Source organism: Xiphophorus hellerii, chromosome 10 (assembly GCF_003331165.1).
Source record: "Xiphophorus hellerii strain 12219 chromosome 10, Xiphophorus_hellerii-4.1, whole genome shotgun sequence".
In the NCBI taxonomy this organism is placed as follows: domain Eukaryota; kingdom Metazoa; phylum Chordata; class Actinopteri; order Cyprinodontiformes; family Poeciliidae; genus Xiphophorus; species Xiphophorus hellerii.
In genome coordinates this window covers 15,387,996-15,410,972 of record NC_045681.1, presented here as the reverse complement: position 1 = coordinate 15,410,972, position 22,977 = coordinate 15,387,996, and the positions used below count along the sequence as shown (strand labels likewise).

At 37.7% G+C, this 22,977-nt stretch overlaps 4 protein-coding genes and 1 long non-coding RNA gene across 6 annotated transcripts in view; 2 read left to right on the top strand and 3 right to left on the bottom strand.

Moving 5' to 3' along the window:
- Positions 1–1,148: 1,148 nt before the first annotated feature.
- chmp2a (charged multivesicular body protein 2A) lies at positions 1,149–6,537 on the top strand. The gene is made up of 6 exons (XM_032574106.1): positions 1,149–1,312; positions 3,343–3,510; positions 3,807–3,986; positions 4,069–4,199; positions 4,398–4,459; positions 4,549–6,537. The coding sequence occupies exons 1-6, from the start codon at positions 1,310–1,312 to the stop codon at positions 4,668–4,670; spliced, it is 666 nt and encodes a 221-aa protein (XP_032429997.1). The 5' UTR covers positions 1,149–1,309; the 3' UTR covers positions 4,671–6,537.
- Positions 6,538–6,735: 198 nt separating this feature from the next.
- On the bottom strand, positions 6,736–12,636 carry msl1b (MSL complex subunit 1b). 2 transcript variants are annotated; one of them, XM_032574104.1, is made up of 9 exons: positions 12,507–12,636; positions 11,310–11,973; positions 11,016–11,215; positions 10,569–10,930; positions 10,388–10,449; positions 10,231–10,298; positions 9,148–9,272; positions 8,951–9,023; positions 6,736–8,212 (listed from the first exon to the last, which is right to left on the bottom strand). In XM_032574104.1, the coding sequence occupies exons 2-9, from the start codon at positions 11,910–11,912 to the stop codon at positions 8,122–8,124; spliced, it is 1,584 nt and encodes a 527-aa protein (XP_032429995.1). In that variant the 5' UTR covers positions 11,913–11,973; positions 12,507–12,636; the 3' UTR covers positions 6,736–8,121. The 2 variants fall into 2 exon arrangements, with proteins under 2 accessions (XP_032429995.1, XP_032429996.1); XM_032574105.1 differs by having other exon boundaries at positions 10,611–10,930.
- A 977-nt stretch (positions 12,637–13,613) lies between these two features.
- On the top strand, positions 13,614–18,204 carry snf8 (SNF8 subunit of ESCRT-II). Its single transcript, XM_032573880.1, has 8 exons — positions 13,614–13,852; positions 14,405–14,455; positions 14,559–14,697; positions 14,792–14,896; positions 15,749–15,821; positions 15,925–16,066; positions 16,908–16,982; positions 17,773–18,204. The coding sequence occupies exons 1-8, from the start codon at positions 13,799–13,801 to the stop codon at positions 17,908–17,910; spliced, it is 777 nt and encodes a 258-aa protein (XP_032429771.1). The 5' UTR covers positions 13,614–13,798; the 3' UTR covers positions 17,911–18,204.
- LOC116726930 (uncharacterized) overlaps positions 18,111–22,977 on the bottom strand; it is a 22,671-nt gene continuing 17,804 nt past the window's right edge. Inside the window, exon 3 of the long non-coding RNA XR_004340725.1 lies at positions 18,111–18,217. This is a non-coding gene — a long non-coding RNA (uncharacterized LOC116726930). The remainder of the gene's footprint in view (positions 18,218–22,977) is intronic.
- The window catches only part of calcoco2 (calcium binding and coiled-coil domain 2), a 10,455-nt gene continuing 6,411 nt past the window's right edge, over positions 18,934–22,977 (bottom strand). The window contains exons 14-15 of the mRNA XM_032573879.1: positions 22,054–22,082; positions 18,934–20,930 (exon numbers count right to left, since the gene is read on the bottom strand). Coding sequence (XP_032429770.1) covers positions 20,766–20,930; positions 22,054–22,082 — 194 coding nt within the window. The 3' untranslated portion in view covers positions 18,934–20,765. The remainder of the gene's footprint in view (positions 20,931–22,053; positions 22,083–22,977) is intronic.

Below are 22,977 nucleotides of genomic sequence, written 5' to 3'. Positions count from 1 at the left end.
TTACCCAAAATGTATTGTACGTGTTTTATATATAAAATAAAATTGCACACTAATAACAAACTCGTTCCAACTACCCAATGTGAAACGTAAATCAATGATAAAACACAACACTAGTTAGTGAATGTATCATAAAAAAATTTATGAGGGTCAGTAGTTTTTAAGATAAAAAAAAGCTATACATTGGATGAAAACACATAAAACAGCTCTTCTTAACTCAGATTAAAGGACAAATAATTAATAAATCATTAAATCATGAAATCATGAATTAATTATTTTTCCTTTATACTTTTGCGATGTCCATTTTATTCTTTTTCTTCTATGTTTTTTGTTCTTAATTTGTTTTAATGTTTAAATCAACTTTGTGAATAAAGGATATTTACCAGTATCAACTTTCTGTAATAATATATTATATCCTGGTTATTATATCGTATGTGTGATCCGAGGGTAGCAGCTCAAACAACCACCCAGGACATAGGGTGTTTGAGCCATAGATGTAGTGGCAACTTTTACTACAGTGTTATAACTCTAATTAATACCTCACCTCTTTGAACTGGGCCATGTAAAAAAACACAAGTGCAATTTTATTGATTAGTTTACTTCTGATTTATGGCTACACTATGTATGGACTCCATTTTATTCTGTACTTTTTTGTTGTTTTATTTGTTTTTCTTTTGTAGTTGCTTTGTTAGAACTTTTTGCACCTCCGCTGTTCCAGAAAAATATTACATTATGACACATTTTTTAGTGTGTAAAGATTTTTATCTTTCAACTTTCTGTATCCTTATTGCTTGACGTCAAATCACTGTGCTTATTGTGATGTCATCAGCTCGTAAGTGTACCTGCAGAATTAGCTTTGCTTTTTTTTTTTTACTGTTATATTTGTGTATTGAATTCCACTAAGTGTGAAATTCTATTGTGGAAATTCAAACTTTATTACCCAGCTGTGTTTTATTACTGTCATTGTACATTTGTTATTTAAAACAACGTCACCTGTATCTGTTTACTGTAATTTTTAGCCGTGGATTTTTCTTTTGGGTGCCTGTTTAAATTCACACTTGTATTTTAAAAGTTATTTCTGTCAACTTCCGGCAATTTGATTAACTTGACTCACATGACGAAACGGCAAAACTGACGTCTTCCTTGTTGTTCCGTGGCTACGTCACTTCCCGGAAGGGCAACTGTAGCAACACGGAAGCGTTGGAAGAAAAACAAATAAGCGTTTAATTTTGAGTCTATTTGAAGTCAGAGGAGAGCAACTGGGCGCCGTTTGTCTTCTGTGTTTCCCTGCCTTTGACGAAAACTGTGGTCTATGGTAAGTGTGACTTTGTCTCGGCTCCGGTGGGTTCGGCGTGTCAGGTTAGACAGGAACAGAACCGAGTCAAACGGGGCTCGAACCTGACTTTAGGCCTTTTGGGCACATAACCAACAGCTGAGAGATTTACAACCCAGGATTTAATCTTACTAATATAGTAAACGTAAAAGGACAACATGTTGGAAATCATTTAAAGACGCTTAAAACGAGATCCTTTTGTGGTGAACAGTTCATGTTCAGATGGAAATCCCCTCTTTTTTTTATATAACTACTTGTACAGGTACTGAACTAACCGATTAGTTAGCTGATACATCAGAAATAACGTCATGTTTCGTTATATATGTCAGTATTTTTTTCTGGCAAAAGGATGGAAAGTGTCACATTCTCGTGTTTCAGTCAGATATCTCTAAAAAATATATATTTTATCTCACCTACATCTGAAAGTTTAATCATACTTTAAAAACTACTTTCCACTATTAACGTATTACCTTGTCATTTTGGAGACCAGAACGATGTTATGTTGTTGAAAGGGGCTTTTCTTTACAGCAAGTACATAAATTCATAAATTTGCTCACCTCAGAAGAGAAAATGCTTTCATTTATTACTCATAGTAGTTTTTACTTCTTTTCTTCATAGTTACTAAAAACTTCTATCTTGCTGTTGATTTGGTTTAAAGTCCGTTTAGTGAGATGTCAAAGAAGCTGCCAGAGTGAGTTTTCACTGGCTGTCTCTACAGAGCATAGAGTGAAGATGCACTGCCCCTCCCTCACCTGTTGCTGCACATTCGGCCAGTGGGGCTGAAAACTGTCCTACGATAAAGACAAATTTATCTGTTAGGAAATACGTTTTTTATATATATACATATAAAAAAAGTGCCAGCTATAATTGGCCAGCTACCAGCAGCTTGTCTGTGTGCGTTAGGTTAAATATCTTTTGACACTTTGCTGGATAACATGACAGTTATTTTGATGGGACACAGTTATAGCTAATCTGTAGGTTCACAGCACATCAACATACAATGAATCCTTCTTTTGTTACGACATCTTGTTCTCTGCTCTATAGTTCAGACTTGTGGCTGAACAACAAATACGATCTGGCCCACAAAGACTTTTATCTGGTTGTAATGATGTCATCGGTCAAGTGATGAGTGACTCAGCACATTCCAGACTACTTTAAGGTTCACTTAATTTTCCACCTGATTGTGTAAGAAGAAATGTGATCTTATTCCGACTGTAGTCCCATAACTTATTAAATAAGCTGGTAAGTAAGTATTTATACATGTGGTAATTTAGATTCAGTTTGAAATGCATACCATAAATAGATGCATTTATCTGTAATTATTTTAAGCCTTCAGTAATTTTCTAAAAATGCTTGAATTCCTTATTTGTTCAAATATACAGTATATACACAATTATTTGAACAATTTAATTACATTATTTTATGATCCTGTTTTGGATTTTATCAGTGTCATTGGGTGGGATTGCTGACACATTTTATAATTTGTATGTATGTTATAATAATTTGCGCACTTAAATGAATATTAATTATCTAATTAATTATTTTTTTATTTATTATAGTTTTTGAAATGATCACCTACACGAACAATTATTTGACAAGTTATTGATTTGTCGGAAAAGCTTTTTGCTTCACAGACTCAAACATTTGTTTACATTAGTCACTGTTCTTTTTTTCCCCATTTTGCATTTTTTGAAGGATGTCTATTCTATATTTTGCTTCATTTTTATCTTGGACCTTGATATTGTAACAAAAATGTTAAAGTGAGCATAAAGTTGCATACATTGTCACAAACATTGTAGGAATTGTTTATCATTTTATGACATTATCCTCTCCAAATGCCTCATTAGCCTCTTAAGGTATCATTACAATAGCAACTGCGTTTATGAAAACCTCATGGCTCGGCTCAGCATTTATGAACGTTTCACTCATCTTTCTTTTCTTTTTTTTTTTTTAAACTTAAATTTTTTTTTTTACATTTTTAGAATATTTTTGCCTTTGCTTTCCTTACACAGATGGAGTTCCTGTTTGGGAAGAGGAAGACCCCGGAGGAGATGCTAAGGCAGAACCAGAGGGCGCTCAACCGGGCCATGAGAGATCTGGACCGAGAGCGAATGAAGCTGGAGCAGCAGGAGAAGAAGATCATCGCTGACATAAAGAAGATGGCCAAACAGGGACAAATGGTGAGCTAAAAGGAAGATGCACCAGTTCATCATATCGGTGACTGGCAGCTCAAATACTGGGAAATAATCATTTTTTTGCTTATCCATTACTTGCAGCAAAACTAAAAACTCCAACTATTTGTTTGCCCATAAACTAACAGCATGACACACTTTTAAAGTTTAACAACAACCAGGTACAGGTTAGGACATGCTGTGATAAATAAGAATAAATTTGTAAAAAAAAAAAAAGAACAAAAAAGGAAAAAAACGGATATGTCTGTTTCATAAGGAATGTTGTGTTGACTCAATCTCCGCAGGACGCAGTAAAGATCATGGCGAAGGATTTGGTTCGCACGCGGCGCTACATCAAGAAGTTCATCATGATGAAAGCCAACATTCAGGCCGTCAGCCTAAAGATCCAGACGCTCAAGTCTAACAACAGCATGGCACAGGCGATGAAAGGCGTCACCAAGGCCATGGCCACCATGAACAGACAGGTCTGTGCTCCACGCTCTCTGTGATGGAAGTTAACAGCACTCCTTCCTGTTCTGATGATGTAATTTCCCCCCATTCCCGCAGCTGAAGCTCCCTCAGATACAAAAGATCATGATGGAGTTTGAGAAACAGAGCGAGATGATGGACATGAAGGAGGAGATGATGAACGACGCCATCGATGACGCCATGGGGGATGAGGACGATGAAGAGGAGAGGTAAACTAAGCAGTGTCAAAAGTGAATACTTTAAACATTACATTTGTAAGGATTATCCTTATTTGTGAGGGATATGAAACTTTCCAGCAGCTAGTTAGCTTAGCATGAGGCCAGAAATAAGGGGGCAACGGAACAAAAAGTCTTTCTGTCTAAAAACACAGTGAATATCTTGTTTGTTGACATGGGCTTCTCATGCAGCGACGCCATCGTCTCCCAAGTGCTGGATGAGCTCGGTCTCAACCTGTCCGATGAGCTGTCAAGTAAGAAAACCCCCCCGATCTTCAGCAGCTCATCTCTCTCAATATTCTTCTCAGCATTTCGCTGAGTCCCCCCTGCGTTTTTGTTGCAGATCTTCCCAGCACCGGGGGGAGCCTCTCCGTGGCCGGCGGAAAGAAGGCCGAGCCTCAGGCCGCCTTGGCCGACGCGGATGCAGACCTGGAGGAGCGTCTGAATAACCTGCGGAGAGACTAAATGCGCAAGAACTGTCAGAGAAGCGCACTTTGGCAAGGGTCACCAATACAAACGCACTCGAATCTCTGCGTCTAGATTCTTTTGGAGGCATAAGTGGCCGACTGTTAACAGCGAGCAGGCTGTTCCATAAGGTGTATGGCTTTCTGTTTGAGGTATTTTCATTTACTGTGTGTGCTCTGTATCTTATCATTACGAGGGTCATTATCCTTCATAGGTCTAGAAAATCCTCTTCGATTCAGTTAAGACGCTGCCAAATGACACACGTTGTCTGTACAGACTAACTTCTCAAAGCATGATGTATTTACGGTTTAAATCAACACTAATTACAGAATATTCAAGGAAAACCAAAAAAAATCTAGAGATGTTAAAGAAGGCTAAATTTTATGACTGACATTTAGAAATGTCAGCGCATTTTGTACATGAGGTGGGTTTGGTGTTTTTTTTTCTATCATCAATATTAAAACGTTATCAGCATTTTTACTCTCCTTAAATGTGGAAGGTTCTAGTGGAAAATATAGTTTATTATGATGATGGTTATTGAAATTTGACAAAGAAGGCTATGTTCTGGAAAACACTCCTGGCGATTCTTTTACTGACGTTTATGAGATCAGCAGTGTCCTTATTGCAAAATGTTAAGGAGTTTGTGGTGTGGTGAGTTTTTTTTTTTTTTTTTTTTTGAGAAATCTTAATTTTGGCTTTATTCAATAAACATTTTTTTTCCAGAAGACTGGCGAATGGGTCAGTTTTCATGTGTAAAACATGTCATTATTTGATATATTTGGGACACTCTCAGTGTCTAAGAGCAGATTGGGGAATTACATGATTTGCACTTTAACATGAAGGGTTCTTGTAAATAGGTGAGAGAGGCTTTTTCATGGTATAATTGTGTACTAATCCTTTGTTTAGTTCAGTAAAGTAGCTGTCAAAACGTAATTCCAAGATTATCTCTGTCATGCCACTCAAACTATAGAACACTGTCTGCAGTTTGTCTTTTTCATGTTGCATTTTGACCTAATGGGTAACTTCAAGTTACAATTTGCAGTCAAACCCTCTTTACTTCATTTAGCTCGGACACTCAGAATCAAACAAGTCAATGATTAAGCTGTTAAAATTCTTATTGATTTACTTAATAAGGTTATTTGTGGGCAACAGAAGTTTAACATGGACAAGACCTAAAACGGTCTGGCTGTTGACTCCGTCCTTGACCGTTCTTGAGGCATAAACTGCGGGTTCCTAGTTGTTTAGTAGATTCCAATTGTTTCATAACCCTGGGATAAATAACGTTTCCAACATCTACCAGTTTACAAAGATGGAGAGGGGGCAAAAAAAATGGAAGAACATGTGGGAAGGAAGGCAAAGCAAAGGAAGGGTGAAAGGAAAGAAGGCCAGATATGATGGAAGAAGTGAGGAAGACAGAACTCTACGTATATGACAAAGTAAAATATAAAGAAAATACAATGAAGGTAAGACCAAAAGGAATAAACATTTGACAACAGGATAAGGAATAGTCTGGAAATACAAATATATCCTCCCCCCCCCCAGGACCTGGCAAATGCCAAAGTTAAATTTCAAAATTTTTTATGGTGCGTAGGAAGCAGTTTTGTGTAAGAACAAAACTGGAAATCTGAGTCTAAAAAAGTCAGAAATGAACACATAAAGATTATGGAGGAACCATGGAGATATCCAACTTAAAATGAGTTACATTGTTTCTTGTTGATACACTCATCACACCCCTTTGTTTAATTTACTGCCTGAATAATTCACAACTCAGTTAAATAAATGCCTTAGACAACAAAAGCATTGATGAATATTAATTTAGGAAATGGACCAAAAAAAAGAAGGAAAAAAAAAAAGCAAAGTCAAAAGCTAAATAAAAAAAATCTTCAGAAGGAACCAAAAACTGTTGATCAGGACCAATTTAAACAGGACACAATAGGTGTCTTATTTTAACCCTTAACCCCAAGGGTTAAAGGTTAGGCAGGAAGAGATTGAAAGATGTGTGATTTGTATTCACTTATGGGCAGGAATGGATCTGAAATGCTATACATATTGAAAAAGACAAATGTGTGTCGTAGACATTAATTTTATTCCAAAAAAATTATTTTCAAAACTGTCAATTTGTCAACATACAATCATAGAACAATATTGAATGTACTGAACACTTCCAACATTAAATAATAAAAAAATAACAGCCATGTTTTATGTACATTTGTTTCTGAAAGCTATGTACAGTGACAAGGAAAAAAAAACAAAAAAACATGTTGCATTTCCAAACTGCTTAGACCGCAGAACAGGTGGAGCGGACGCCTGCACAGATCCATCGCTGTGATTGTGAGGAGCTCAGAGAGGAAAACGGGCAGAGAGTGTTGAGAAGCGTACAGGTTGCTAGAACTACAGCAGAAAGCTTTTTAGTAATCTAAAACATCTCCGAACTCAGGAGAGCAACGCATACACATAACCTGCCTAATATTTGCTGAATGCGAGCATGTCTTAAGGTTGGAAATAGAAAAAAAAAAAAAAAAAAATCACCTGTAAAGCGGAAGCTGTTCGGGCTGCAGTGCTTGTTAAAGCAGAAAAATAACTCTCCTTTTCAATTGTCATGCTTCCAAAAATAACTATATTTTTAGTAGTTTTAGTAACCCAGTGAGAAGTAAAGATTCTCCCGTCTTGGGCTGAAGCCATGCTACCATCTTCTTTTTGCAACAGGTAAACAGTCCATGCAGCTCACATGAAAAATGAACAAAACAGAGAACAGATTCCTAAGTTTAAAGCCAAGTGCGTCTATTTCCACTCCTCTGTTTTCGTGAACGAACCTCTCAGCTAGGCGATCTGTTTCCGTACACTGAATTGGCTCAAGTACTGAGATTATTTTATATATGTAGTCATGCTTGTTCAAAACTCCCATATCACAGTTAACATTGACAAAATCTTATTAAATTTGTGTGCAAACAATAAGAGCAACACGATACAATCGAATTTTGATTTTTTTTTTTTTCCCACTTAGGCATGGAGAAAAGCTACTCACAGCGAGAATTATGTGGCTGTATTGCTTGTTATACAGAGTTTAAGCTCCTCTTTGCGTGACTTAATATTTCACCCCAACATGCTGAAGATGAGGCGTCTCATCCTGCCAGAACAAAATGCATCAAAACTGATTGAAACGCCATCTTTGAGTGATAAAAACTGATTTCTAATGGCACAGCTTGAACAAAAACATGCTCTGAACTCTTGGATGAACAGTTGCAATCGAGTTGACTAATCTTGCCTCTTTTTTTTTTTCTTTTTTTTTCCAGTTTTCTGCAGGAGAGAAAACCAGTCTGTGGTTTCATACCCCACAGACTGAAAGCAACTGCAAGTTGCACACAATGATTAACTGACTGCCCTGCCCTGAACTGTAGGCCATTTTAAAACTCAGTCATGGACCCGCTCTGCTGTCGTCGCGTTCCGGCGTTCACTTCCGACAGGTTCGGTGAGGCGTGTGCTTCTTGGGCACCTCGATGCGACATCGGCTTCGCTCGTCCAGCCAGGGCAGCTCGAAGTTCCTGGAGGGAAAAATTTATTCGAATACCTTTCAATCCAACGGTTCAACACATGAGAATAACTTTTGTTGTTGAACCATTTGGCATTTCTTGTTCAGATAAAAGGGAATCAGCTAAAGTAATTAACCTCTCTAATTTCTCCAGGGGTTTCGCTTTAAAGCCTAAAGGCTTCAAATGCACAGTTTAATGTTGGGAATAAAGAAAAAGATTTTTTAATGTAAAGATTTTTAAAAAATCTTGTAATATAATTGCAAAAGATTTAATGAAATAAGAAAAGCTGATGAAAAATTGGATGAAGATAAATAAAAATTTTAAATAAAAAATAGCAAATATTTGACTATTGTTAGATTGTCTCAAAGCTGCTACTTACAATTAAAATTAAGCACAGAAAAACCCCAACAACATATGTATAAATAAAAATGTGAGAAAAATGCATGTGTTTTAGTGCCCCACAGGGAGTTATGACAAAGCATTCAAAGGTGAATAAACCAAGTATTTCATACAGCAATAAATACAGCTTGGTGACTTCTTAATTTAGGATTTCAAGATTCATCCACTGAGTGAATATCTTCCCAAGTTCTGAATGTTTCTCAAATCATTTTCTCCTACTATAAAATCTGTTTGTTTAGTATTGGTAATATAAAAAACAAACTCCCATCTGATGTAAGCTTTTTAACATATCTCTTAAAACAGGTGTACAGTCAAAGTGACAGAAAGACAAACGAAAACCTGCAGACTTACTGCTGGGAGAGTTTGGGCAGCGGCCGACCAAATGCAACCACAGGCAAAAACGGAGTGATCACTATAGCTTCCACTAGAAGAGAGAGAAGAATTGCAATTAGAATTAAAAGAAAAATAAAAAAAAATTAAAAACTTTTCCCTGCAGTACCCAAGTTTTTTCTTCTTCCAAAACTAGATAATAAGTCCTTCAATAGTACCGTCTTCAGTTTCGGGGTAGAAGGACGACAGCTCGGGCTCGGTCTCCTGGACGGTCTTCTTCCTGTTCATGCGCTGCTGCAGACGCTGGAACACGCGCTGCTCTCTGATTCGCTGGATGTCCCATCTGAAAACATTAAAGAGGAAAATTCAACATGCAAACTGCAGCAGGGCAAGTTAAAAAAAAACAACATGAGATACCAGAAACACTAAGCAATTGGTCATTCAGTGTATATAACAAGTGTTAATTGCATTTTTGTTACTATTTTCCTAAGTTAAATTCTTGAAAAAAATAAGTGAATACATAAAAAAATTAAAATAACTAAATTTAGTGTTAAATATTTTCGGAATTCCATGAAATAACAACTTGTTATTTCCTGGTCTCTAGTGCTGGAGTGACGAAGACATGAACACACAAAAGTCATCATGCATCGCAGTCGGATTTTAAAAAGTAAACATATTTACACAGAAAATTTGAACCAAACATCCATCTGCTGATTCGCCACATTGACCACTGAAACATCGTCCTCTTAGTTAAAAGTTTATAACACAAAACACATCCATGCATGATTTGCATGATGCAAGTCAAACAGATTGAGGTTTGCTGGTTGAATTTTTTTATATAAAAATCAGGGTTGCAGGATATTTAATGTGTGTGCTGGCAGTATTGCTGGATATTGTAATTGGAGTATTAATTGCTACAATAATTCATTTATAATGAATAAATGAATTACTCATTATAAATGAATACAATTCATTTATAATGAATTATGACTGTAAAATTCTACCTACAAGTCTTATTGGGTAAAAAAAAACAAAAAACAATACCAGTTTGTAGTGAAGGCAAATCCAAGGTGTCAGGATAGGTTTTTTTTTTTTTTTTGCATATTGCAATAATTAATCATTTGTAATATGTTGGGTTGCAGTTTTAGTTCAATTTCATTTTTTAACATCCACTTTATTCAAATATATATCAATATATATATAAAAAACATTCTCTTTCTGCATAACTTAGTGTTAACTCCACTACTCTGCCTTGGTTAAACTCTTAACACCAAACTGCATTAATAAGTTTATTGCTGTACCTTTTCCTCCTCTTCTCGTCCAGCTCCAGCTTCGCGTGGCGTTTCAGAAACGTGCCGTCATCCAGCGGCTTGAAGTGAACAGAAGTCATATATTTTCATTAAAACCTGAAATGCTTCCGGACGGTTTAAAAATTGTTTCCTTTTTGATTTTCCTCACCTCTGGGATATTACAGGCATCCTCCTCCAAAGGCTCTATGTGGTTTTCCCTCCAAGAGGGAACTGGCAGGTGGAAGGGTAGAAAAAAAAAAACGGGGGGAGAAAGGAAGTTATTCATAGACGGTGAATTCAGCAGAGTGGATTGCTAAAGTGATTGAAGTTGGGATTTAGGTTAGGCTTACAAACAATCAGCATATCATGTACTACATGAGGAGTCCACTCACTGGCCACCTCTTCCTCCTTTTTAGGGGAAGTCTCACGCAGAGGGGACAGAGGAGGTTGGTTCCAGCAACACAGATACATCTCTGTGGTTGACATGAAGGGCAGATCCTCCATCTGGCAGCTCAGCTCGGGCTCCTCTTTGCAGGGGAGCAAAGCGTCCCTTTCTGCGCCGGACCTGGCTGGGACAGACTTCTCTGGGGTTTCCTTACTGCGCAGCTCTCTTTGGTTGGGAGAGCCGGGCTCCGTCTCAGACTTTTGGGGGCTGAGCTTTGCACTTTTACCCCGGGATTTCTGAACCTTTGCCTCTCCGAAGCAAGTTTTCCTGTGTGCGCAACGGACCAGCAATTTTTTTAACATTCAACCCAGGTGTCAGTAACATGAGAAGCGTCTGGTGCTGCTTATTTTACCTTTTTTGACCTTTGCCTCCCCGGCTGAACGGGAGGGGAGTGGCCGCGTTGGGCTGTGGACTCTCTTCTATGTCCAGATCCCACATGTCCTCTTTGTCAGGGGTCCACGGCTCCAGGGGCTGGAAAAGGCGCTTATCACGCGGCATGTCCTTCCTTGTGAGCTGGAGACGACGCTCCATGCGCTCAATGCGTGCAAGCAACTGCATAGAAAGATTTAAAAGAAAACATACAACTTAAGAGAACATAAGGGACATCAAAGCGGTTAAAAAGAAAAAAAACAAACATTATACGCACCGTCTCTTTATCTGCCTTGAGATCATCGATCTCCTTGTCCTTGGATTGTAGCTGTTGCTGCTGCTGTTCGATGAGGTCCAGCTGCAGGAGGAGAATCTGTCGGAGGCAGTTAGCCTGTGCATGCGGACTTGCAGGGGTCTTCCTGATGTTCCTCCACTTTCCTTCGGAGGACAGTTCAATAGAAGCGGTGCCCAGAACTCCAGGAACAACCCCTTTTGTGCTATCCTCAGCACCGGCATCCTTTGGATTATTGTTCACTGCCATCTGAGGATTATCCATGTTGTCAACAGAGAGGGGTTTACCTTTCACCGGGGTTCCCTCACCCCCCATTGGTCTGACAGGGGACGTTATCTCCAGAGGCTTGTCTCCCTGAACCGTTTCTGGAGCTGTGGCAGCTAGGGCAACTTTACTTGTCATGAAACTCTGATCTAAATCCTTGGATCTGCTTGGGATCTCCCGTCGTTGCACGTTCTGAACATCTATAGCAAAGTCACAGGGCTCGTTCTTGATGCTCACAGGATCCACGCTGTTGACTCCGAAGTCTTCCGTGTCAGCCTTACGTTTGAAACCCGGTTGTGGAAATTGTTTGGATCTCAGAGTCATGGCGATCACGGCCACTTCTCATCCTGCAGCCCCACACCGACTTCCCATCTGGACGCAACAGCTGCAAAAAAAAAGAAACACACGCAAATACAGAAGTCAACATACAGGTGTTTGTTAACCAGACAGCCTTCTTTATGAAAGTCGGGAGGGAAACACATACATTTACAAGAAAATCTCCAGCTAAAGAATAGTGGCAGATTAAAAATGCATCCTTTAAAAAAAAAAAATCTCTTCCAGGATTTCAAATTCACGCTTAGTTGTGTTACGTCTGCGATACAGCAAGTCCGAACCAAAATATTTAGTTTTGAAGGAAAGTAACCCTCCATTTCTGTAGTCGGGCAGACATTTTAAAACAAGGGCTTCCAACAAGGACTCGGGAGTGGCTCTGTAGGACACAGGCAGCAGCAGCCAAGCTCCTCCATTTTGGTTCTCATGAAAAACAATAACAGCCAGCTAGCTGGCTAATGTTAGCCGGCTGATTTTACAGAACAAAATGTGTCTGCGGAGGAAACAGCGTGTTATGACTAAGTTGTAGCAGACAACATTAACCCAGAACCGCTTTTATTAACATGTTCTGGTGGGTTTCAAGCTTACCTCGACCACAACTCGAGTGAGACTTCAGAGTGTCTTCATGTTCCCTCCTCAAGACTCGTTTTAAAACGCTGCCTACAGCGCATGCGTAAAGTGTTGGATGGCCATTTCTTGTTTCGGAGGTTTAATTCAGAAAAGGCACCACTAGAGGGCGGCAGCACACTCCCCACTAAATGCTGCATTATTAAATCTATGACGCAATGTTGTTACATATGGAGGAACAAAACTCCATAGTTACATAGTGTTTCTTTCCTTTTATGTTTTCAGCCAGAGATTGTTGCTTTGAATTTCAAAATTATGACATTGAATCTCACAAATATGACATGTTATTGACAATTATTGCCTTTTTGTCTCATAAGTTTGACTTTGAAACTAAAATAATGACTGTATCTCACAATACTGACTTTAAAACTCGTTATGATTGAGAAACTTACATTCAAATGTGATTTAGTGATTGATAATTTTTATTTTGATTCATATTATTATAACTTTGACTCAAAATTATGATTCTTACATTCTATAATTTTGGAGTGTATTTATAATTTGAACTGACTTTCTTCATAATTCCGAGTTTTAATCTCAGTATTCTCAATTGTCTCTCAATTTCTTCAAAAATCAACATTATTTTATTTTTTGAGTGGTAATCCATCCATCCATCCATCCATCCATCCATCTATCCATCCACCCGTCTATTGTATAATCTCACTCAAACATCGAAGGTTGCAGAATTACTAGGACTTATACATTTTAAACGATACTTTATTGATATATATTTATGACTTTGAGTCCCATCATCATCATGACTTTAAATCTAAAAACTCAAATTTTCTGATTGAATATTTTTAAACATTATTATGATGACGTTTTTGTCTGATTATTGTCTGATTATTATTATATTACTATATATATATATATATATATATATATATATATATATATATATATATATATATATATATATATATATATATATATATATATATATATATGTACGAATCAAATTGTAAACCCCCTCACTGTACTCCCCCGCCACCCCAAAAAATAATAATAAAAAAATAAATAAATAAAAGACATGTTCACAAAATTTCGTTAGTAGAGTTACGTACTTCCGGTAGCGGCTCGCCAGGCCAGCGGAAGTGGAAGTAACACGTTTCCGGTGGAGCTTCGCTCTATGGTCTGCAGTTAGACATTTCTCGTTGTTTACTATGAAATAAAACATATCTGCGCTGTTCGTGTGGAGAAATTAACCGACGTTCGGGTCGTTATATACAATATTTGATCCAAATCTCGACAAAATGCATCGCAGAGGTGTTGGTGCTGGGGCGATAGCTAAAAAGAAGCTAGCAGAGGTAAGTTTACAGCTGTTTTTATAAGATTTACGTCACTATTTCAACGTCTCTGTAACTACATATTGACTTCTAAGCCTGGTTTTCAAAGACGATGAAAAGTCTTGAATAATGCGTTGTTTTCATATAGTTTGATCAATTGAATCCAATATAAAGATACAGGTGAATGTGACAACTTTTCAAAAGTAATCTAAAACAACTACGATACTTTATTAAATTTTGAAGTGAAATATGTAAATCATCAGCTGTGATGCCAAAATGTCATCCTAAAGACAGTGATTTAAGGTTACAAAATGTTTTGTGGAGTTAAAAAGTTACATTTTTTAACTCTCGTATGCCAAGGAAATAGAAGTTCATTTAAATCAAACATTTGTCTAACATTGTGATCAAAGCTAAAGAGAACCCTGGGAGTTCATAATTCACTTATAACTTATAGATTGTGATTGTATGTTTCATAGATGATTCCCTCAAGGCTGCCTGCTCTTTTACATAAATGTTTATACTTCTAAAATTTCCAGTCCCTGTATGCCTACTCTATTTGTTACTTTTCTTTAGGCCAAATACAAAGAAAGAGGAACTGTACTCGCAGAGGACCAGATAGTTCAGGTGAGCTTGTGTTTGAGTCTGCCTTGTTTGTTTCGATGCATACATTTACCATACAGAAACAGCACCTTATTCACTGAGTCTGTGTGTTTTGTTTATGGGCCAGATGTCAAAACAGTTGGAAACGTTCAAATCCAACCTTGAGGAGTTTGCCAGCAAGCACAAACAAGAGATCCGTAAGAACCCCCAGTTCAGGGTCCAGTTTCAGGAGATGTGTGCCACCATTGGCGTTGACCCGCTAGCTTGTAAGAAAACCCTGATTCTTTTTCATACGTTTTCCTCACTTTCCTTTCAAAGAAGCCTCAACTGACACTTTGAAATGTCTCCTTTTTTCCACAGCTGGTAAAGGCTTTTGGTCCGAGATGCTCGGTGTGGGAGATTTCTACTATGAGCTGGGGGTACAGATCATTGAAGTGTGTCTCGCCCTGAAACACAGAAATGGAGGTTTGAGTTTGGGTTTTTTGAAAGATGATTAGTTCTCAATGTTTTTACCGGAGCTCAAAAGTTACAACTCTGTCTCTAAGTGTCAACTCAGTCCTTAAGATTATAGCCACCTCCAGACAGCTACAGTAATTTACAAAATAATGGCCTTTGAACTTTTACCACTTCAAACTTCAAATTATTGTGTCACAATAACCAGTTAATCAATGAACCACATGATAAATTAAAATGAGCTTGACAAATTCCACTTTGATGATTAATATTTTTTCGAAGGGCAATATTATTTACAAAGAAACCATAATCTATTTTAGTTATGCTTTTGGTTGCAAGTGTTTTTTCTTTCTGTTTTATTTATTGTTTTTGGTTGTTGTGTTTTACTTTGAGCATTTAAAATATCTTGCTGTTCCAGTGTCAAGTGTTCTTTACAAGAGTGAAGTTTATTGGTCGTTGACAGAGCAAAATTGCATTGTTATGTTATTGTCAGTATTACACTTGAAAATGGTCTAAAAATTTATCATTTATCAAAATAATTACTGGGACAATTTATTATTAATTCATTTATTTGTTATCATGATATTTCTAACTGTAGGCATTCATTTCTTCAACAGGGACAGGAAAGCTAGTTATGCTAATGGGAAGATGGATGAAGTTAATGCAGGACAAACATAAAAACCCAAGACTTAACCAGAAACCCCAGTCGAATATTCATAAGTTTGAGGTTCTAATGGAACAAACTCTGAAAAAGTTCCCGGCGTGTGAACACTCTGGCTTTGTGCCTCGGTTTATCAAAATGAGCTTGTTGAGTGAAAACATCTCGCACACATTCTTATCCTCTGCGGTGTTTGTGTGTGTCAGGACTCATTACTCTGGACGAGCTCCACCAGAGGGTGCTGAGGGGTCGGGGTAAATATGCTCAGGACGTGAGCCAGTAAGTTCCTCAACGGGTCAAATTCCGTTTGATCCAATCTGCATCACGTCTCAGTGATCCATGCTGCGTGTGTCTTCTGAACGGCTGAACTCATCCTCCACAGAGACGACTTGGTCAGAGCCATAAAGAAACTGAAGGTGATGGGAAACGGTTTTGGGATGATTCCCGTTGGCGGCTCTTACCTGGTCCAGTCGGTCCCAGCAGAACTGAACATGGATCACACTGTCGTTTTACAGCTTGCAGAGGTAACACAAAGAGTCGAGACCATTTGGGGAGTTTTTGTGAGCATTCATGAAGATGATGACGATTTCTGACAGGTCACTTGGCAGTCTCTCGTGACAGCTAACATCACCTGTTGGACAACAGAGATATGACCAAATTACAGTGTCGCTGATTTTAATTCATCCATCATCTACCGTACACTGGCTTCGATTTACATTGAGAAAACCGCATACACGCCAACTAATCCAGATGTATGAAGCTGTAATTAAATAATTAATCCAAGCACATTTCCTTTTGTACATCCAGATCAATGTGGAACTGAACAAACATTATGGAATACCAGATTCCTCCCTTGACATGCTCTCGTTTTAAACAACTAGGTGTAACTAGTTAAACTAGTTATCAGTTACCTGTGATTCTCCTTTCTTTATGATTAAATTGAGCTTCCCTGTATGTGCGCTTAAGACACTATTAAACAAGATGGAGGTATCTAAAACCTAAAAAAATCAATAAGTAATTATGTCTTATGTTCGAAATTTGACTAATCTGGTTATGTTATTCACCACTTAGATGAATTATTGTTTGTAGATGCATAAAAGTCCAGGGAAAATTTGTGGCCGAGGCATTGCAAACTCTTTGCGTGTGCTGATCTGCATATCCGTATCACAGTACCATAGGTGAGGCTTAAACCTATGGACTTGCCTCAAGTGGGCCCCGTAAAACACCAGCTGAGTTTTTTTTTTCCCACCAAAAATATCTGCTTCTCCGATTTCCTGCTTAAAAAATTAGGTTTTTCATTACAAAACCGAAGCTTGTGTCTGTTTGCTGCAGAGTGAAGTAATTTGTTTCTTTCTCGGTTTGTAGAACAAAGGATACGTCACTGTAAGCGAGATCAAAGGCAGCCTGAAATGGGAGAAAGAACGGGCGTGTCACGTGCTGGTGAGTTACCCAGCAGTCTGCTTAAGCAACCAGGTCACATTTAAACCCTTTAGCATTAATAAAGTGCCGATTCCCACTAACTTTTGTATGCACTTATTTTGCAAGTTGGTTATTATTAGATTGCAAAAATGTGAATAAGTATTTTACCTTTGCTAATCGACAAATTCTGGATATGCCATTTAGTTAAGTCTTAAAAATTAATATATTTGCTTGGGACTTTAGTAGATCCTTATCTGATGCAATCGTTGACTCTTATGCTAAAAAGGTTTTTATGTTCTTACCTAAAGAAGGGCTCCAGAAGTCTGTATTGTGTTTTGTTTTACCTGAAAATCCTCGAGATTAAAAATTTATTTTACAAGGGTGTCTGATAAGGAAGTAAAGTCACAACAAGTGTAAAACACTAAATAAATATGATAAAAAGCTTTTAAATTCAAATTCTTTTTTCTTTTTTTTTTACTTTGTAAGGATTCTTCATTTCAACATTCTTACATTTTGGTGCTATCTTTTTTTTAATCAGTGTTTTTTTTTTTTGTTTTTACTCATGATATTTTTATGTGTCATTTGGTAGCAAGACTCCTGAGACTTTTTGTCCTGATCAATACAAATGGAGACAGGAAATGTAACTACGCAGCAAACAGAGCCCCCCACCCCCATCAAACTATGTACCAGTGCTGAAATGTAGCAATAAAATATCTTTAGGGTTGAATACAAGTTACCTAAATAAACAAGAAGCCCCCTGCCGGACCTCCATGTTCTCATATTCTGCATGTCTGGCTCCTCGTATTTCCAGGATCATCTGCTGAAAGAAGGCTTGGCCTGGCTGGACTCTCAAGCAGCCGGGGAGGCTCAGTACTGGCTGCCAGCGCTCTTCTCCGAGCTGACCTCTCGTGATGTCACGCCCGAGGAGGCCAATCAGATGACGCCTTAGGGAGATTTGTGGGTGGATTGTTATATTGGGACTGGAGGAGGCGTTCACTGATGTGATGCCAGAAAGGGCGGGTTGTCCGCCTGGAGCCGATGGACGGACTGACAGACGGGCGTCACGTCAAGCATCGGACTCGAGAAGGCGGCGGTTTTTCCCAGTGGGTTGCAAAAGTATTCACACACCTTGGACCTTCTCATATTTGTGACATTACAGTCGCAAGTGTCATTGTATTTTATAGGAACTCTAAATGAAGAAAGATTGTATGTGCTTTTTTTACAAATAAAAATCTAAAAAATGTGCTGTTTTTAGCCTCCCGTGGCTCAATACTAAGAGCTGTAATTACACCTGCAGCTCTGAGGAGATTGAGATTTTTGCCAGTTTTCTTGCCTCAAGCTCTGTCGGATGGGATGGAGGGCATCTCTGGAAAAACAGTTTCAAAAACCCAACTTCAAGATTCTCAATTGGATTGATTTCTGGACTTTAACTGGACCATTCTAGCACGTGAATACGCTTTCATCTAAACCAGGAAAGAGCCATTGTTGTTCTGTAAAACTTGCCTACAGCTGCAAAACCTACATGACACCACTCAGTCTTTAATATGTTAATGAAACATAAAAAAAATAATTAAAATATTTTAAAAAATGAGTGATGCATTTTTTCATACATAATGAATGAAAATGACTTGTATGACTGTTGTCATTTATTCCGATATTTAGCTCCATCCTTCTTCCCCATTAACCTGCTCTCTCCCTGCTGAAGAAAACTATCCCCACAGCATGATGCCGCCACCACCATGTTTCACCTCCTGGGTGATATGTTCAGGAAGCGGTGAGACAATGTGGAAAAGTTCAAGGGAAGGGGTGTGAATACTTTTTTATCGCGTGATTGGATGGGAAATTCAGTGTAATCTTGGTGGCGGGTTGTTTTTTTTTGTAATGATTGGAGAATTCCTCTGTGTGCTAAACATGTAAATGTTAAAAATTTCTTGTGTAAAAAAATGTTTTAAAGAAAAAACTTTACACCAGATTTGTTGTATGAGCTTTTATTACGCAGCAAAACCAGCAGAAAGTATTTCCAGTGATGCACACTTCTCATCGGTTTCGCTTCATTCTCACCCAGGATACACTTGAAATTCATCAGATAATATTAAATACACTCTGATCTCAGTATGGCAGACCAGAATTTGGGTTATAATGTCAAAGGTGCAAAGCTTTGGTGCATACATTAACCTCTAAATGCTGTTTAAACCCTAATTGTTTGCTGTAACTGCCCTGCTCCCACAGAGTCCCACAGGTTATTCAGCTTGAAACTTTTTAAGGCTTTTTTTTTTATATTTTTTTTTTAAGATTTTCGGTCTGTTGGATTTTCCAAATTGTATTTTTTGTGTAAGAGAAAGCTCAGACAAAAGCACTTGAGGTTCTCAATGACTACTGAATAATGATAATCATACTAACTGATATATTTCAGTGATAATTAAGATCAAACAAAGTAAATTTGGTCAAATTCTCTACAAATTTCAGAAATCCAACTCATTTTTAGTCACTTCCAACAATTAAACAAGTCTGTTGCAGTTTTTATGCTGATGGTAATTATTGAATGCGATGTGTTCATTTTATGGATGTTTACTGAATATTACCAATCATTTTTTATATAAAAAAAACCCCAGTACAATAATATCCAATAGTTTTCTACCGTTTGATCATGAGGTTGGTACGGGTCGGTTACCGGTACCGAGGTTAAACTTGTAGACCCGGAGAGTCACAGTGTGGAAACTAAAGGAATCCATCCTATTAATGTAATGCTGCTTAGCATCACTAATATCATTACTCTATAAACAGCAGAACAAAAAATGGTGTACTATATAACAAGCTAATTTACATGATTATTTTGAAATTTAACAGATGCAACAGATTTTGCTCATTTTTAAAATAAGTTGAACTAAATACAGTTATAATATAGTTGGTTTGATCAGTATTTCTTATTTTTTTTTACTGCTTTGACATTCTGTTTTATGGGACTGTTGCACATTGCTGGCACTGACTTCAAAACAAAACAGTAAGTTACTAGATAAAGAAAAATAAAAACAAGAATTAAGCCTCAGATCTCAATATGTTGATAAAATACAAGAAAAGCTTTGAATTTAGTCTTTTTTCCCCCCCCACAAATATTAAATCTGAACTCCCAAAAACAAAATAACAATCCACCTCTGTCCTGCATACACAGTCTGCTCAGTTTTAGCCTGTAAATATGGAACATGGATGATTAATAATGCCAAATTGAAAGATGTAGTAAACAGATATTGATGAGAACAGTGAAGCTCTCAGAAGGAAAGGACTAATTTGCCACCTGCACAGATAAGTGACGGGTAAGTCAATGAATCAACTGGCACATCTATATATCAGGCAGTTGTTGAAGGATCCAACAGCCCAGACTTTCTGCAGATCAAACTACCTTTAAATCTGTCCAATCCTGCTGGGTTATCATTGTGGTTTCCCAACATTTTGGTCATTAAGGGTCATTCATCTATGATTGGAAATAAATTATTCTATCCCGATATTTAATAATATTATTTCTAAGGCATTTCCTACGTGTTTATTATACACAATGCAGTTTTTTCATTTAATTAAATCACTTGAAGAAATGTAACACAAAAAGCAGAAATAAATGTGGTGTGATTTCAAGATGTTTAGCTCTCCATATGTGGATGTGACAGCTTATCATTCTAGCAGATTTCAGGTCTAGAGAAGCTTCTGGAACTAAAATGACAAGCTTATGCTAACGTCAGTTTTTGTTTTCTTGTTATTTTTTGTTGCTTTTTTTTAAACCAATGAGACCCATCAGAGACGATGACGCGGCTCTCACAGCTCGTGGCCGTAGACGTGGTCTTCGAATATGGACTGCTCCATGCTGTCGCAGATCATCGTGCAGAACGGACACACTCGGTGACTCTGCTCATGCTGCTCCAGCTCCAGCTGGGTTATGCCGGGGAAGCTCTCCCGGCAGTGACGACACACCCGCGCCGGCTGCCAGAAATAGGGCGTCAAGAGAGAAGGAGGAAGGGATTATGTTTTAAGTCCACTTTAAAAATAAACAGTAAACAGTCGCTCATGTGGACATCCAGGGATCATGTGTGCCGAGGGATGTTTTCCCCATTTATGTGTTTTGGTAGGAGCGCGGGACAGCATCGAGCTTTTCTACGCCGATGAGCTGAAATGTTTGTTTGATATGTAATAAGGTGTAATCTGTGACTCGTCTAAGACAATTTGTATGTTATTACTTATTAATGCAACATTCAAATGACTTTATTATACTTCCAAAAACAGTCGTCATTTCTTTTGGAATGGGAGGAGTGTTTCAGAAATAGGAATGCTGCTTTTTAAATTTGTGCTGTTGTCTCTCTCTTATTCAGGTCTAATTTGTGCCTAATATCTCCTTCGGTACAATAAAAATAATTTCTCTGCTTCCAAGCAGATGTACTTTCTTGTAATCTTTAAAAAAAAATGCATTTAAGGTCTCAGTGTTTTCTGGTTATTCTTTTGCATCTGGGCTCCATTTTTTTTCCCTTATTTGCGATTCAGTACCTGGTCATTTTAGGTGAAATATTTTCCATGTTGGTCTCCTAACCATGACCTAATCACTCCGACATAAAAGCGCCTAAGCTCAAGAGATGACGTATTATTGCGTGAATACACACAAAAAACCCCAAAATTAAATATGCAATTTTAGGGACTTTCCAACAGTAGCCTGCCACAAAGACACAATTTGTTGCATTTCTTTGGTTAAACTCAATGCAAAACTGGATACAAACTTATGACCAAGAATGTAGAAACTGTATCTCTGTTCCTAACTTGCATTAATCAGATGTCGCTACTAAAGAGTCTAAAGCAAACAAATGACATCTGGAACATGAAAACATAAACAAATACTCAAATATGTCTGCAGCACACTGTCATAAAAGTTCCTTGAAGTATTTATGCAACTAAACTCACGTGTAACTTTATACAGAGAACTTTACAGTAAAGACCCAACTAGTACAAATCAACAGATTATCAGCTTCTGATCAGTTATTCTAAGTATTTAACTGTATAGAATGTGTTTGTTTCACAAGTTGATATGTTTTGTGCTGAAGAAAATTATATGACTCACCTCTTCATCTGCTGGTACCACCAAGCTATCTGTAAAAGAAAAGGAATAAAGTCATTTAGTTAAAAACAAATTAAGATGTTTGACATTTTTAAAGATTGTAAAAAGTGATATGATCAAAAAGAGAAAAGGGTGGAAAATGAAGATTTCCAGGGTTTTTTCTTTACAAGGAGAGATCTGAAAGGAATGGAGTTAATTTGTATTCGGCTACAGAAAAATATTGGAAGAATGTGCTTCTTATTTGCAAAACACTGAGTGTGTTGGAAAAGTAATCATGGTGGAAACATGGTGGTGTCAGCATGGTACTGTGGGGACGCTTTTCTTCAGAAGAGGTGGGAAAACTGGTCAGAGTTGATGGGAACACGGACGGAGCTAAAAACAAAGCTGGAAAAAGGACAGATGGAGAACTTTGACCTTTGACTGCAGGAAAAAGTGTCTCACCAGGTGACTCAGTACTCCGAGCGTAAACACAACACGGACCTCTCAGGTTTGTATTTGTAAAAACTTTTGAAAACCAATGCATCATTTTCCCTCTACTCCATAATCGTGCTCTACTTGGTCTTGGTTTTTTATATAGAATCCAAATAAAATACATTCAATATGAATTCTTTTGCAACACACAATAGATAACACTGACTGATGCCATTTATTGGCATTATGAAAGTCTTTTCAGTCATCAGTATGGTGGAAATGATGCACTGTGTCAAAAAACTACATGTAAATCACTTTGATCTCCATCTCACGAGAGCTTAAAAATAGAACCGCTTAGAGATTCATTAATGCCGCACTGGCAAACACAACAAATACGACATGTTGCGTTTTATGTGTCACAGAAACATTAACCCTGACAGGCAGATAACAAGAGGCCTCCAGGATGCAATAAAAGGACAAAGTTCAAACCTGAACCGCTGCACTGACCAACTACAT